The 15,937-nt window shown below is 37.2% G+C and overlaps 1 protein-coding gene across 3 annotated transcripts in view; it reads left to right on the forward strand.

The window, feature by feature from the left end:
- TMEM117 (transmembrane protein 117) overlaps window positions 1-15,937 on the forward strand; it is a 194,150-nt gene that overhangs the window by 113,358 nt on the left and 64,855 nt on the right. For all 3 annotated transcript variants that reach the window (XM_042872858.1, XM_042872859.1, XM_042872860.1), the window contains one exon: window positions 7,641-7,738. In XM_042872858.1, coding sequence (XP_042728792.1) covers window positions 7,641-7,738 — 98 coding nt within the window. The remainder of the gene's footprint in view (window positions 1-7,640; window positions 7,739-15,937) is intronic.

Raw genomic sequence — 15,937 nt, forward strand, 5'->3', positions numbered from 1 at the left:
TAAGCCTTCTGTTGCCACAGTCCAGGAAAGCTACCTTTAGGGACATAAATACATCTTGTGGATGCATCCAGAGTGGCTGCCAATCTAGCCAGAATAGCTCAGCATCTATGTTGTATCTAAGCTAAATTAAACTGGATTTTTCTTATTGTTCCATTGATGCTGCTAGTGAGCTTTCTAACTTTTATGAGTCAGGTCAGTTGAGCTTGTCTGTGACTTGCTGGCATATTCAGACCTTAAAATTTTTCCAAGGTGAAGACTTAGTATCAAGGAATGAATCACATCTTAATTACTGTATATTACCATTTGGTGTATAGTTTCATATATGCTAAAACAAAGTCTCCTGTATATAGCTATATGGCTATATAGCTGGGAGACTAAAACCTGTGCATTGCTGTAGTTTTGAAATAAATGCTTGCATTTCTGGAAAATTCCAAAACATTCAGGGTCTCCTCCTTACTTTAAAAATACTATTTGCATTTTCTGTATAAAGGCCCTTTCAGAGTGAACACATTTTTAACCTTCTGTCAGGTTTTGCTTGTTGGTTGCTCACTGAATTCAGGGAATTATGGAATTAATTATGGAAAGACTTGGATTGGAAGGGATCTTAAAGCCCATCCAGTTCCATCCCCTCACTAGATCAGGCTTCCCGGAGCCCCATCCAACCTGGCCTTGAGTTCTTCCAGGGGTGGGGCATCCACAGCTTCTCTAGGATCACCATTTTGTGTGTCATTCTTTTGTGATATGACTTATCCATTCTCCAGAATCCTTCAGCTGTGCTTATTCCTCTACAGGACCTTTCAAAAGAACCTGGATTCTCTAGGTTTGTTTTCCCAGATCAGCCCGATGAAGGCACAAAACTCTTAGAAATAGGATGTGTGAATGTAGAATCATAGATTCATAGAATTCTTCTGGAAGGGATCTATAAAGGCCATCTAGACCAACTTCCCTGCAATGATTGCACTCCAGAAATGCCTGTTTTTCTTTTCTCTGAATAAAAAAAATATTCTTATCACTCCAGATAAGAGTGCCACACCTGGCATGACTTCTACCTCTTGCCTTGAACAAAGCCACCAAGCTCCTAAAGGAAAGAAAGAAAGCTTTCCTGCCATGTCAGCCAAAGACGGAACAGAGCTGAATGACTTAATAAAAATTATGGTGTGGCTTTATGTCTCACATATTGCCTGTAATATTACCCAAACCTCTGCTTGTGCATTTGTAACACTAATAAGGAGTGCTAAAACAAGAATAAATATCTGCTGAATCATGGTGTCAATGGCTATATAAACAGCAAGTGCTTGCCACATGGCACTTAGTATTTTGTATTTTGTTGTATATATTCAGTGATTTGTGTGCACAGAAGGGATTTGAAACATGGTAGGAAATGGGTTGGTGTAGCAGAGTTTTGATTGGTTGGTTGGTTGTGGGGTTTTTTTTGCAGAAGCAAAAAGCAGATGTAAGACAGTGTGTGTGCAAATGCTGTGGATCAGGGAAATAATCCAGATGTGACACAGCTCATAAGGGCAGTGCTGTAAACAGTGATGGAAAATGGTCAAATGCAGAAAATAATACCGGGTCTGTTCTGGAAGCTTGAGAATTGAACCACAGTATTATGTATCATTCATATTGATTAGTGAATTGTGAAAGACAATTAATGTCATTTTTTCAGGATTTACCTATTATTAAACGTGTTTGTTAAGGCAAAAACAGTGTACTAGCTTTGACTAAACTGAGAAAACAAAGAATAGATTGAAGGGGCCATATTTTGTGTCTGTGATTGCTTTTGTTTTGCAAGTGCAAATATAAAAAGAATTTCTTCCAATTAAAATGAAGGAGAAATAAGCTTGATTATTTTCAGAGTAGCAATGAATCTGCATTAAGAGCATTTAAAAATGTAAAAGTAGACAAAACTATTTTAAAATCTGACTATGTGCTTGCAGCCAAAAATATTTAGCTTGAAAAATATTTTCTCTTTTATAGATCTGTAAGACTTAGTATAAATATTTGTTGCATTAGTTTTCAGTTAACACATTTGTGTGTTCCAAAATGCGACAGAGTAGATTAAATAAACAGTTCTTTCTGAGGGATATGTATCAAATTTTTTGACACTTCTGCTCATATGCCAAAAGAATTTCATAATTAAAGAAGACATTTTGTATTATCGATGTGTAAGTCATGAAAGTATTGAGCCATGATCCACAACAGATGGTTTTCTCTGTCTTTTCTCCCTAACGTCCAGCTAATAGAAGCATAAAAGCATCTTTCATATAGGTTACTTTGCACATCAAGTGAACAACCCTGCAATTTTTAAGTATCTCAAAGAGGATGAATCCCAAAATGGTGGAGTGAAGCTTTTAATGACTGAATACTAAATGTATCCCTGATTTTGTGTATGGTTGCCATGAGGTAGTGAAAACTGCGATATAATAAAGAATTGATGTGTAGATACTGGGCCACCTATATATAACTTTTATGTAAAAGCACAGAGCTGCAAAGCAGAGGAAATGGAACAACTGCACACACTCCATGGTACACACATTAGTTCTCATTGACTTCACACTTAGACTTCACTAAATGTTCTTACTTTAACCTGGCTTAGCCACACCAGTCAGAAAACGAACAAACAAAAAACAGTGCTTGCTTTTCAGAGGCTCATAAGCATTGCTGAGTTATTCCCAAAAGTACCAATGGGTTATTTCAGTGAGAAGTGTTCTGCTCCATGAAACCAAGCAATGTGCCCACACACCATGCCGTTCTGCCATCAGTGCTTTGTCATTCTTGCCCTATCAGTTGTTTCTCTGCTAAAAGACTGAGAGCAATACGTTTCTTGTTTAAACAGTTTGGGATGAGTGGGAAAGTGCTACTCCTGAGCTGCTTCAAGGCTGTTTCAAATTAAATAATTTGGTGTTACTTTTAAAGAGGAATATGATTTAAACAAGAGATTTTGAAAATTTTAAGCTTCTAGAAATAGAAATAAATTAACACTTAGAAAATTGAGTCTCATACTTGATGGTGGTAGAAATGCGTAATTAAGAGAATGATATGTAATATGCCAAAGGTAAAAGCTGCTGTCTTTAAGCATTGCTTAGAACACAGAATTTTTTCCATGCAGGCAGAGTGCTCATTGTGCCTACCTTTTCACTTGCTTGTGATCAGTTTTACCAAATGAAGAGTTACTCAAGCTACTCCATTTCCCAGCAATAGCACCATGAAGTTTTGCCCTCCAGGCTGAGTAGCTGCTCATGAACAACCTGTTTATTGTTACAAGATGTTGTGGTTCTATTGGCTGTTATTCCTTGCATTGCTCATTACTGGAAAAAAAATAATAATAATAATTAAAAAAAAAAGATTTCAGAATTTACCGGAGTTTTGTATTTCCAGGCTTTCCTTGTTGATCTTGGCTTCCTCTGTATTCTGTTAATTTTGGTTAATTTCTGGAGGTTGCTCTCCTATTTTGACAATTTATCAAACTGTCAATAAAGCAATGAAAATCCTCCACTGGCTGTCAATATTACTTACTGAATGTTGTGGCATAGAACACAACACATCCTTGAGAGCTTGTCCAGCATCCTTTCATCTTTCAAGACACAGTTTGTTCAGTTGCTTATATGGAGAAGTGCTACCATGGAACTATTTGATGTACTTTTATTTGTTTCTAAAATACAGTTTGGCAGATGAAAACACCTTGGCAGGCAGCCTATGGATGCTAGTTTTCCAGGAATTATTAGTGCTCTGAGGATCACAGCATAGCTCCTACTAATGAAGGATTTGGAAAGTGTTTTGAAGGCATGGCCAAAGTATTACATCTTTGAAAAAAAAAAAAAAGAAAGAAAAGAAAAGAAAGAAAGAAAGATGCACTTGCAGCTAGCTTATTATCTGAAAAGATACTTGGGGTTCCAAACTCCCACTGCAGGCATTGTCTGTGCTGGAAAGAATTGTCTATGGAAGAGAGATGTAAGGTTTGTGTGCGGAGCGTCCTGAGCAATATGCTGTAAGAGCAGTGACTTGGAAGGACGAGATACATAATCCTTACAGGTGTTCCACAGAGTGTAGCTCAGGTACCTCGGATCTCTGACTGCTTTTTGTTTGTTTGTGTTTGTTTTTCTGGACGTTTGCTTTTCTGACGTTTTTAGAATTTTGCTTTCTGCTTTTGTTGCCTGTGTAAGTTACATGCTCTGAGCATGACTTTGAATCTCATTTTCTTTCTTTTATATGATATGGTATCATTTTTCTAATAACTGTAGTATATCATATTAAAAGGAGCCATTTAATTTTCTGTAACAAAAGCTGTGAATCATAACATTTTGCTCGTAGCTCGTAGCTTAATGATAACATTATACATTATTTCCACAGTTAATGTGAAATGAAAGCTATGAATAGTTAATAAATTCGTGTTTTTATTTGGTAAAATGAAATCTAAGATGACAAAGCAGTGCCAGGCATACTTATTCTTTCAAGGAAAATATTTTTCTGTGGCATTTATATCTTAAAAAGTCAGCGAATGTGTATTATGAAGCTTTCTGCATTTGCATACAGTTTAGCCATTTCTCTCATGAGACACTAAATAAAATGAAAGGATATACAGTCATTATAACAGAGTCCATTTCTTTCTGAATCGAGTCAGTGTAGTTAGTTTTTTACAGTATAATATTACATCTTTTAGCTCTTCAAGAAAGAAAAATGCATTCCGTGATTACTTTGCAAGTTGCTTTTCCTGATTTATCTTGATTATGTGAGGTGCATGGGTACATAGAATTACTGAGGTGATCAGTTGTTTTCTATTCTCGAGTATCATCAGTGTTTTCAAATACTGTATAGCAAGACAGAAAGGTTTACTGGCCATTAATTGCATTTTGAAATACAGAAAGAAAACAAAATCTAAAATCACCAAACCACACAATTCTCTTATTTCTATGGAAAATTTCTCTGCTCTTGTGTCCAGGAAGGCCAGTGGTATCATGGGGTATATTAAATTGAAGACCACCAGCAGATCAAGAGAGGCTGTTCTCCCTCTATTCTGCCCCAGTGAGGTCACATCTGGAGTCATGTGTCCAGTTCTGGGCTTCTCAATTCAAGAAAGACAGGGAACGTCTAGAGAGTGTCCAGCAGAGAGCTACAAAGATGATTAGGGGTCTGGAGCATCTATTTCCCTTATGAAGGAAGGCAGAGAGACCTAGGAATATTTAGCCTGGAGAAGACTGATAAGGAATCTTATCAACTTTTACAAATTCCTAACAGTTAGAGCTAGGCTCTTTTCAGTGGTGCCCAGGGGCACATCAAGGAGCCGTGGGTGAAAACTGGAATATAGGAAGTTCCATCTGAAGATAGGGAAGAGCTTCTTTCCTGTGAGAGTGACGGAGCACTGGCACAGGCTGCCCACAGAAGTTGTGTGTTCTCCTTCTCTGGAGATATTCAAGACCCACCAGTGCACTTTCCTGTGCAACCTACTGAAGGGAGCCTGCTTTAGCAAGGGTTTGGACTGGAGGATCTCCAGAGGTCCCTTCCAACACCTGTGATTCTGTGATTCTGGATTATTAACTTGTGAAAATTAAATTAAAGTGTATTATTTTGTTTCTTTTTTCCAAAATAATTCTAGCACCATTTTTTGGGGGTAGGGGGGAGAAGGTGTTCTTGTCCTAACAGTTGTTTGCATTGTGTTGGTGCTGAGTACTTTTCTCCCATAAGCTGTTTTCCACAGTGACTGTCCTTGAACAAACCAGAAAATGAATTTGATTTCTCTAATGCAGAAGATAATTGGATTTCTCTTTATGGAATGCATCCCTTTAATGACTGTCTCTGCTTCAACCAATTTAGCTGCAACTGACCTGACATTGATCTGGTGATACGACTTTAAATAAATGCCGAAGCTGGGAGATAAGAGACCAACTGTCTGATATCAGAAAGAACATTTCCTGCCTCATCTTGCCATTTTTCTCAGAAAATGTCTCCTTCTTGAATGTCATTCTCATGAAATGTGCCACAAATAATTGGTTGTAGGGGAGCAGATTGCATTCTTCTAGCAAATATAATAAGTATTTCCCAGAAATCCTCTGAAGCAACTACTTTTGAAATTGAATAAAACCTCTCAAAGTAACTTTGCAGGTATTTATTGCTATGTAGATCCTTCCTAAGTGATTAAGTGGTACTAGTGTAGTGAATTAAACCTTTACAGAGTTCTTGTTCAACATTAAATATTTATCAGAATATTTAGTTAGCTTATGGTAGTGTTATAAAAGGCATGATAGCATGTTGACCTGAGAAAAAAATTACTTAGAGAAAACAATTAATAAAGGTGATGTTTCAGAGCATAATGCATTCTTTCTTCAGGCTGATTTTAAAATGGAACTAGAATATCCTAGAATGTGTATTTCTACTTATTTAACATGTTATCCTTTGGATCCAGTCCTCCAGGCTATTATGCTAAGTGCTTTTAACTGTAAATGGACTAGGAGCCAAAATTTAGAATTTGGTTCCTACGTGGTTTAGATTTAATCATGGCCTATGAGTTCCTTTACTGTTGTTAATGTCTGTGAAAATAGTAGCTAACTCACTACATTGTAAATTAGATGCTAAAAACATTATACTAAATCAAATTCAATGGAAAATAATAATAAAAAGTCTTAATTTCCAGATTAACGTATTTCCTTCTAAAATTTAATTGTTATTTTCGTTCTAATCAAAACAATCAGTAATTTTCTGCTGTACTGGTACCAATGACAGACAGTAAGAATTTGTCCTACTTGTCTTTACTAACATTTGCTCCCCCTATTTCCTTTTTCTGTTTAATTCTGACTCTTCATGCATAGGTGGCTTTCCACATTTCTGGAACTTTTGCACAGTGGCGTTGATGAGCTTATTGTATGTAACTTTCAGTTCTTTATAGCACAGTTATCTGGAAGTAAGTAGATGTGAAAACAAGGCTTCCCAAAAGTGGAAGGGCCGGAGGGACTATTAACCTCCCACAGTTAGCTGAAAATCATTTTTAATTCTTTTGTGTACTACGCAGAAGTAGTGCATACATATGAGTCTCTGGGCAGAGAAACAGATGGTCTTTTCAGACAGGAATTATGAAAACGAGAATAAATATTTCATAATTTTAAATTCCATGCAAGTTTTAAGGGTTTTTCATGTCTCTGTTCCCAAGTGTGTTTTTCTTTCTGAAATCAGGAAGCAGGAGAAGATTATAAATGGCATATAGTGCTTAATTTGCAGGCTTGTACTCCCTGGTTACAACTCTCGCTTCAAGAGTGAAAACACTGCCAGTGTTGCTCTTGGAGAAGTGGGTCCCTGGCCCAGGCTGGACTGGAAAGCCATACGTATGTGAGCTTATGTATGGCCATAGGCAAAAGTAACTTACATCCTGTAGGTTGCTGCAACTCCTAGGTTAGTTCTTTTCTTCTTATCTTTGGATATCCCGCGGGTTTCCTTGTTTCTCAAGGAACTGCTCACACTTCTAGGGGCTGAATGTCTAGCATACCTCATGTTGACTGAAAGCGATACTGCAGATGCTGTTTTTCTATTGCCTAATTACTAACGTCATCAGAACTGAAACAGATTTGTTGTAGATGAAAAGAAGTGTTCTTTGAGTCCTTCTGAGTGTCTCGTTCATGACAGCAGTTTTCCTGTATGTTTTTTCTGTGTAGGTCACTGACATGATGCTTCAGGACAAACCCTACCCAGATTGGGGAAAGTCAGCCAGAGCTTTCTGGAAGAAAGGGAACGTTAGGATCATTTTATTCTGGTAGGAAAATAATAACATCAAATTATACTAAATGAAGCTTTTATAGAACACCCAAAAATGTGTCTTCTCCTTCTCTGTGTCATGAAGCAATGTAATGGCAATAGAAGGCAAGAAAAGAAAAGAAAAACTTAACAGTAGATCTAAGAAAAAGTTGATCATTACTAAAGCTGTATACATGCAAACACTTCCTAAACAAAGTAACTGATGTAAAAATATCATTTTAAAACTGATTTATACTGTTTCTTTTCTAATATACTTGGAACTGTTTATAATGAAGTTGCAAATGTTTTGCTGCACGTGATAATATTTAGATGTCTAATTGTCAGTTCTTTTAATTAAGGTAAGTACATACGTAAATGTCCTTTTGTGGCCTTTAAATTATTACGAGTAAATCTTTGAATTTGCTCTTGAATGGGATTGCAAATAGCAAATCAGCCACAGATTGTAAAGAGAAGTATTTAATAATAAATACAAAAGTTGTAAGGCGAAAGCAAATATTTGACCATAAGCGTAGTGTCTTCCAACTAAATTCAGATCAAGTGGCTCTGCTGAAACAGAACATAAATTATGCCAGGAAAAAAGTGGAAGATGGAAAATGTATAGTCTAAGGGGCAATCAAGAGGTCCTGGTGGTTAAAGATAAAATAAATTGAAGGGCTTTTTTCAGATACATTAGCAGCAGAAAATGTGATGAAAACATCAGCAGACCTGCTTTTTTTTTCCTAAGAGTTGAAGGAAAGACTTCAAAGGAATTTTTACAAAGAAGTTGAAAAAATTATGTAACTGAATTCTGCTACAGAAATTTCAAAGAACTATCTATAATTTTAAAGTAGTAAAGGTGAGATGCTATGTTAAACTGGGGCAATTAACGGAAACACGAAGAGAAATTTGGAGGAAATAGGAGATTGGAGGAAATAGGAGATTCAGATGGTTGAATGTCTGCAACCAAGTCTTACGGGGAACTGATGCAGATTTCATTGTCTCTTAAATGCCTAATGAAGAAATGAAGGCTAAAAACCGGTTTTTGTTTTGTTTGTGATGCTTATTTGAACAAGCAAGAATTATCTTATTGGTCAGTAAGTCTTAATTCAGTATTAGCTAAATGGAATGGATACATCATTAATAATAGAATGAGGAGAAAAACGGATAATTCAATTCCGCTAATAGAAACCAGTGTAGCTCTGCTGAAAGAAAACCTTCTCTGACCTGGTAGAAGTCTTTGACTGTGTCATCAAAATAATGGATTAGGAAGAAATGCTTGATCTAATTTGTTTGGACTTTCAAAAGGCTTCTGACAAAGTTCTTCACTGAAGGCAATTAAGAAAAATAATAAGCCCCGTGGAGTCTGATGAAATAATTAAGGAATCAGCTAAGAGATGTGTAGCAAAAGGCATAAATAAAGTAATGCCTTTCTGCTGCTCTCGGAAGAGTGGGAAGAGCCGTTCTTTAGTGTTAGAAATAGTGATTTGCATATATCATGTGGTTATGTATACATTAGTGACATGGCAGAATCTGAAGATGAGGCAAACAGTTTGAACAGGTAAGTGCTGGCATGTAACAAGGATCATAGAAAGCTAGGTGGAAAGATACTGTGATTGAAAAGGTAGAGTTGTGCTGGAAAGCTCAAACAGCTCCCTGTCATTATGAGACATGAAGAGGAAGGTTTTGCACTGTACTGAGGTGGGCAAAAAAGTAAAGCAGATGAATTTTAAGTGGCTCAGATATGTAATAAGAGAGCCAGCAAAGAATGGTGTAATTTGGTTAAGTCAGTAAAAAGATCAGTGTAGAACATCAAATTCTTTTTAACTAAAGAGTAGCCTTGTCTGAAAAGCTGTAAAGGACATTAATGAAGAGTGAAGTGAAAAAAAAACAAACCTTACTTCCTTAATTACACAGAATAAAAGGATGGAAAAAGGTAACATGGTAAAGAGTTTTCTTTTCAAATTTACATGCCAGATATGGAGAATAATAAGATATTATTGAAAGCATATTTATGTTGTTGCGAAAGATGCTATGACTTCTTGCAGTCTGAAATGTTATAAACGTATTTTTTTCAAGTAATATTCACAGTAACAAAAACTATGAACAGTTTAAAATTGAGATAAAATAATAAGAAAAGATATTTCTTTTTGTGAGCGATTCTCATACTAAAGAGTATGCTTAATGGGGTTTTAGAGGCCTAAAGTGCGGTATAAATGCTTTTATTTTTAACTTTAAGCATTGAACTAGCACCATCCTGTGCAGCAGTCTACATTCTGTGGAAACATTTAGATTGTGCATATTAGACATCGGTAAAAAATAGACTTCCTTTTCCTTGTAAGTAAGAAAAATGAAGAATGAATGAAAGTATTGACAGTCATGCACAATAAAGAGACGCATTCCTATTTCATTTGTTATTGTTTAAGCAGGGTGATGTGAGCAGCCTCCTTTCTGAAATGTTCCAGGTGAACCAACCTTGATAGTATGTGCTACACAGATACTGGTATACCAAAATCCGTTTATTCAGCATGTTTCTTACTGATACACCTGTTTTGCAGAGATAGTGTAATTCAGTCCACTGTACACTAATTATTGCAAATAATAGATATGTGATGCACAGTTTTAAGTGGTTAATGAAATTAAAATATTAGATACCCACTGGACTTATTTTTCTGGTAGCTTCATTTTTTACTTCCAGGTTTTTCTTCATAAAATTAGAAAGTGTCTCTAAACATACCAAAGGCAAATGGACTGTCATGGGGATAGAGACATCATCCACTTGTTTCTAACAGTTGTAATGACTTTGTGTTTCTCATTTGTCATTTAACATGCATCAGACCAAGTTAGGGGCTGACCTCCTCGAAAGGAACTCTTCAGAGAAGAATCCTAGTGTCCTGGTTAGCCATGAGCTAGCAGTGTGCCCTTATGGCCATGAAGGCCAATGGTATCCTGGGACGTGTTACAGAAAGTGTGGCCAGCAGGTTGAGGGAGGTGGTCTTTCCCCTCTGCTCTGCCCTGGTGAGGTCATACCTGGACTTCTGTGTCCAGTTCTGGGCTCTCCAGTTCAAAAAACACAGGGACTTCCAGAGAGTGTCCGGCAGAATGCTACAAAGATGACTGGGACCTGGAGCATCTCCTGTATGAGACCTGGGAGAAGACTAACAATGGATCTTATCGATGCTTATAAATATCTAAAGAGCCAGAGTCAAGAGAATGAGGCCAAGCTCTTTTCAGTGGTGCCCAGTGATAGAAGAAGGGGCACTAAGCCCCTAAGTTGAAGTTCCATCTGAACATGAAGAAAAACTTTACTGTAGGAGTGATGGAGCACTAGAACAGGGTGCTCAGAGAGGCTATGGTGTCTCTTCTCTGGAGATGTTCAGAACCTTCTGGGACTCTTTCCTGTGTAACGTACTGTAGGGAACTTGCTCTCATAGGTGGGTTGGACTCTGTGGTCTACAGAAGTCCTTTCCAGCCCCTACAATTCTGTGATTCTGTTATTTGGAACTATTTTCAGCTTTCCAATGCAACTAATTAGTAAAGATTTTAATTTAGTTTATTCTCTACTGCTTCAAATCAACCTTGGGAGCATTGTCAGCAACCACTGTTTGGCTGTTCATGAGGATTCTGGCTGTGTGTGAGTGTCTTCAAAACATAATTCTTCCACAAACAATTCAACTAAGTAAAAAATATCAATTTGGTATTTGTACTTGTCTTGTCCATCAGTAAGTGCTTTATTGAAGTACTTCATCCTTTTTTTATAACTTTTTGTTTTTGTTTTTAATTAAAAAAATCTCCATTTTTGTTATAGACAGCTCTGCTGATGGGTAATTTCACCATGTAGAGGCACCTTTGTATAATGTTATTATGGTCTGTGTTACACTGAACATGAATTGGGCAAGATGGCCTTCAGAATGCAATGAAGTATCAGGAATGGTGGTAAAACTAGGATGGTACAGGTAGGTCTGTAGACTACAAAAGGAAGATAGGAGTAGAATACTAAATATCTGCACCATCTGGCTGTCTGATGAGGCTGTGGTAGAGAGATTGTCTTCTAAGATCTGTGTAACCACAGAAGAGAAGAATGATATGCAGAGGTAGATTATCAAAATGGTGGAGTATGGAGATAACAGTGGATTGTGCAGCTGCATATTGATTGCAGACAGAGTGACAGAATAGTATACACAGCTCCCTGTCTGAATATGCAAGTAGCACGCTGGAATCCATTTCTGTGGTGTCCCCAGCTGTACGTCTGTTGTACATATACACAGTGATCAGTATTCATTGGTGCAGTAGTGTCTTTGACATAGGATTCTTGCCCAAAGTGATAGGAAAGAACATACCAACTTGGAGAATAAATAAAATGATATGGAAAATTATAAAATTATGATTCTCTGAGTTTTCTATGTTTGACTTTGGAAACTGAACAATATTCTCATAGTATGTGTTTCCATAAGCTCTCTAGCTTTCTTTAATGAAAAGCAAGATTACCTGTCCTCAAAACTGTGTTGATACTTATGGTACTTTGATTCTGCAAGTTTTTAATATAGTTTTAAAAGCTTTTATTCAAATTAATTGCTCAGAGTTGCTACAGGCCACAAAGTCGTATACATCTGTTATTTTGTGCTAAACATGGTTTTCTGTAGGATTTTTAATTGGACAGTATTTTAGACCCTGAGACTCAAGGAAGATTCCTTACAGGATAAAGAGCCATATCTCCCATCCAGAATTGAGTGATTTTCTGTTATGTACCTAATTAAGTGTTTGGTTTGATAAGTTAAACTTCCATATTCTGTGCCTTCACAGTCAGGGTGATAAATGTGTACTGGACAACTGTGTTCATTTCAATTATATGAATATAGTTCATATATTTGTTTAAAAGACAGCTTCTTAAACATCCATTCTTTTCATTATAATCTGCACTAAGAAAAGTGCATTATAGCTTTGCCAACATACTGATCCAAAGAAAACAAACCTTTTATTAAGTTTGTGTAAAGGCTCCCATGCTGCAGTCACACAAATACAACTGCACAAAGCAACAGAATAATTATGTTTATGTGTAGTGAAATATGCATTCACACGCATACATTATTATCTCCTTATTTTGAAGTTTTAAAAGTTTACTTATTAATAATTTGCCTTGCAATAGGAAACTCAGTCGGATTGAAGACCGGAATGACTTAGAAGGGAAGGAAGATTTCCCAGTAAATATTGTAAATATTGTAAGTCAAAAGAGCATAAAAGTAATTTACAGTATTGGTGCTCCCAGTGAATCTTTCATTCTGATGCTATAATCAAAGTGAGTAAATTCAATTTGGCCTCCAAATAGGCAAGAAAACAAATAAGTTCCTTGCTATTTATTTTCAGTCACAATACAAAGTGTTCACTTTCACAGAGGATTTATATTGAATAATTTGACTGCTAATCTGGGCAGGCATTGTTAAATGTATTTTGAGAAGATAAAACTGTCTGTGAATAGTAATTGTGGCATGTAGTCTGACAATCAAGAAGTAACATAATTTGTCAAGAGGTGACTAAAATATTTTTGATAGCTTTCATTTGATGTATTGGTAAACCCTGCAGTAAGATACGATAATTAACATGTCTTGAAAATAAATTATAATAATCCAGACCAACTTTCTTTCATACAAATGATGTTCAATTGTTCTTCTTATTTTCAGTTAACCATCCTATACTACATTATCTGGAAATATATTATTATCTGAAATATTCATACAGAGTTTTTTGTACAAATCTATGTTTGATCCTGTTCACATTCTCTGTTTTGTGTCATAAGGATTATTTTCTCATTTTGATAGCACAGTGCTTCTATACTGTCTAGTATGGAAAAGTGAGAGCAGTCAGATCTCACCAGAATGGTTCAAGTTTGAATAACCCCATGAGTCAGACCCCTTTCTGGGACTGTTTTTTGGGACCTCATTCTCTTATGCTATTTCCCAGCTCCTCATTCTATGAAGAGCACAGCGTCAGTAATTCACGGTTGTCCCATGAGTCTGCTTTACCCAGTGAGCTTTTGTTTTCAGCTGGAAGAGTTGTTCAGTCCCTCCTCTAAGATGCTTCTGCCTCCCACTGATTTCGAGTGCAAGCAATAGCTCCAGTCCCTGGCAAAACACATCCATTCCTTTCCTTTCTTTCTCACTCCTTCATTCCCTTCCTTCCACACAACAATAGCCCCAAAACTGCCAACATTCTGTGCTCTATTTGTGATAGGAAGAACAGTGGAATGAGGAAGGAAAAGCATTTGAGACAAAATCATGCTCGGGGAGCCTTGAGATCTCCGATTCAGAAGTCACTATCACTGTGAAATCCCTTTGGCATGAAGATTAGATTTGTTAAATTTATTTTGTTCGAGTTACATAAAGTGGTCACATTCTCCTATTTATTTTTATGGAAAGTCCTTGTCTCACTCCAGTTTATAGGAGGGAGAGGAGGCTCTTTGATATTTTATATACCCAGCATGAGATTAAGAAACAACGGTTCAAATGTTGGTTCGACCAGTTTTTTAGAAATCTTAATCAGGGAGATGGGGAAGGGAAGGATGGTGACTATTTTGAATTAGGATGATGGGGAAGGGAAGGAGGGCAGTAGAAAAGATAGGAAATAAGCAAGAATTGCATAAAGCGGGGATAGTCACCACAAGGATCCAGCAGTGGTCCCATTGCACGACGTTCCAATGGTCTGAGGGAAAAGTGCAGGTGGAGAACAGCAGCTGCTGGCCAGCCTTGGACAGCGAGCAGGTAGCAGGAAGAAGTGGCAGGGTAAGTCCAGGAGGAAGCAGCAGGGCTCAGGTAGCAGGCTCAGGGGAGTCCATCAGCGTGCAGGAATTCCGTAGTGAGGGATCTGATGGCAGACACCTTTCTTCAGCATGCGGGTTTCATGTCGTGAGGAATCTGTCGTGAGGCTTCTCATGTCCAAAAAATCCTTTTTATCTTTCTCCTTCTGCCAACATGGCTTTCCTGGGCGCTTGAGTAAGAGTCATGTGCAGTACCTCCTGAGATGGCCATTTTCCTTGAAATAAGCCCACATAAAAGACCGCTTCCTAGCCATTAATCTGTGGCTTATTTTGCTCTCTCGTTGCCCCTGGCCTTATCCATCTGTGTCCCTCAGACAAAGGATTTCACAACCCTTGCCCAGGACTTGTCCATCCGTGTTCTCTAGACAAAGGATTTCTCAGTCCTGGTCAAGGACTTGCTTGGACGTGTTCATCAGCAAGCTTGGAGGCAATGTCATAAAAGAATAATCTCTTATACTCCTGCAGATCAAACAAAATGTATATTCTTTCTTATTTGTGTCTGTGAATAAAAGAAGGATTGGCAGAGATGGAGAAGGAGTGCAGCATGGCAGTTAACTCTCATATGATGTAGGACACACATGCGCATCCATCTCCACATCCACCCTATAGACAGCAGAAGAGGTGAGTGAGGGAGCTCTCACCACCCGTTGTTCAAATGTCATTACCCTGTTAAGTTCTAGTGTTTAAGTATTTCATATACTGATGCAGTAAAAAAAAAAAGACTATTCTGACTGAAAGCTACTAATACAGAACAGAGAAAAAGAACACCCATTTGCAACAGTGGATTTAGGATTGGTCCTGTAAACTTTTCTTTCACCTTTGATTTGGCTTAAATTCTTTTAACTATTGTAGTACTCCTGTATTTTATAGCATATACTTTCAGTTGCTCAGCCTGTTTTTGAGCTATATTTGGTATGTACTTGCTGTCTTCAAGAGCTGATAGCCTGTTAGAGAAAGAGACTGTTGTTATGCCTACATAATTGCTAGATCCCTAAGTATAGCCCTCATAATTGGATGGATATGGCAACCCATCTTCACCTCTTAAAAAGTACATTTTATTCTATCTCTGTTAGTGAGCAAGAGGTATATCATGAACAGTTACTAAAAATATTTTATCCAAAGCGTAGCTTTAATAAAACTTCTTAAAATGCGGTGTCTGCAGTGCTTCAGTAATAATGGCCCTTCTAAATGAAAATGCTCTCACAAAATCACATTCTATGCCAAAAAAAAAAAAAAAAAAAAAGAATGTCTGTAATGCTTAGATGAAAATTCCCCTTAGCAGAATTCAAAAATTATTTTCTTTGAAGTAGTCAAATGTAATCCTTCGTTCAGACACAGGGGCAGTATAGATGTTGCAGCAAGGCCTCTTTTAGCTTAATCTGCACCAGAAGGTTTCCACAGACTTTTTCC

This window comes from Lagopus leucura, unplaced genomic scaffold (assembly GCF_019238085.1).
Source record: "Lagopus leucura isolate 7727_CA_CO unplaced genomic scaffold, USGS_WTPT01 Super-Scaffold_100008, whole genome shotgun sequence".
In the NCBI taxonomy this organism is placed as follows: Eukaryota; Metazoa; Chordata; class Aves; order Galliformes; family Phasianidae; genus Lagopus; species Lagopus leucura.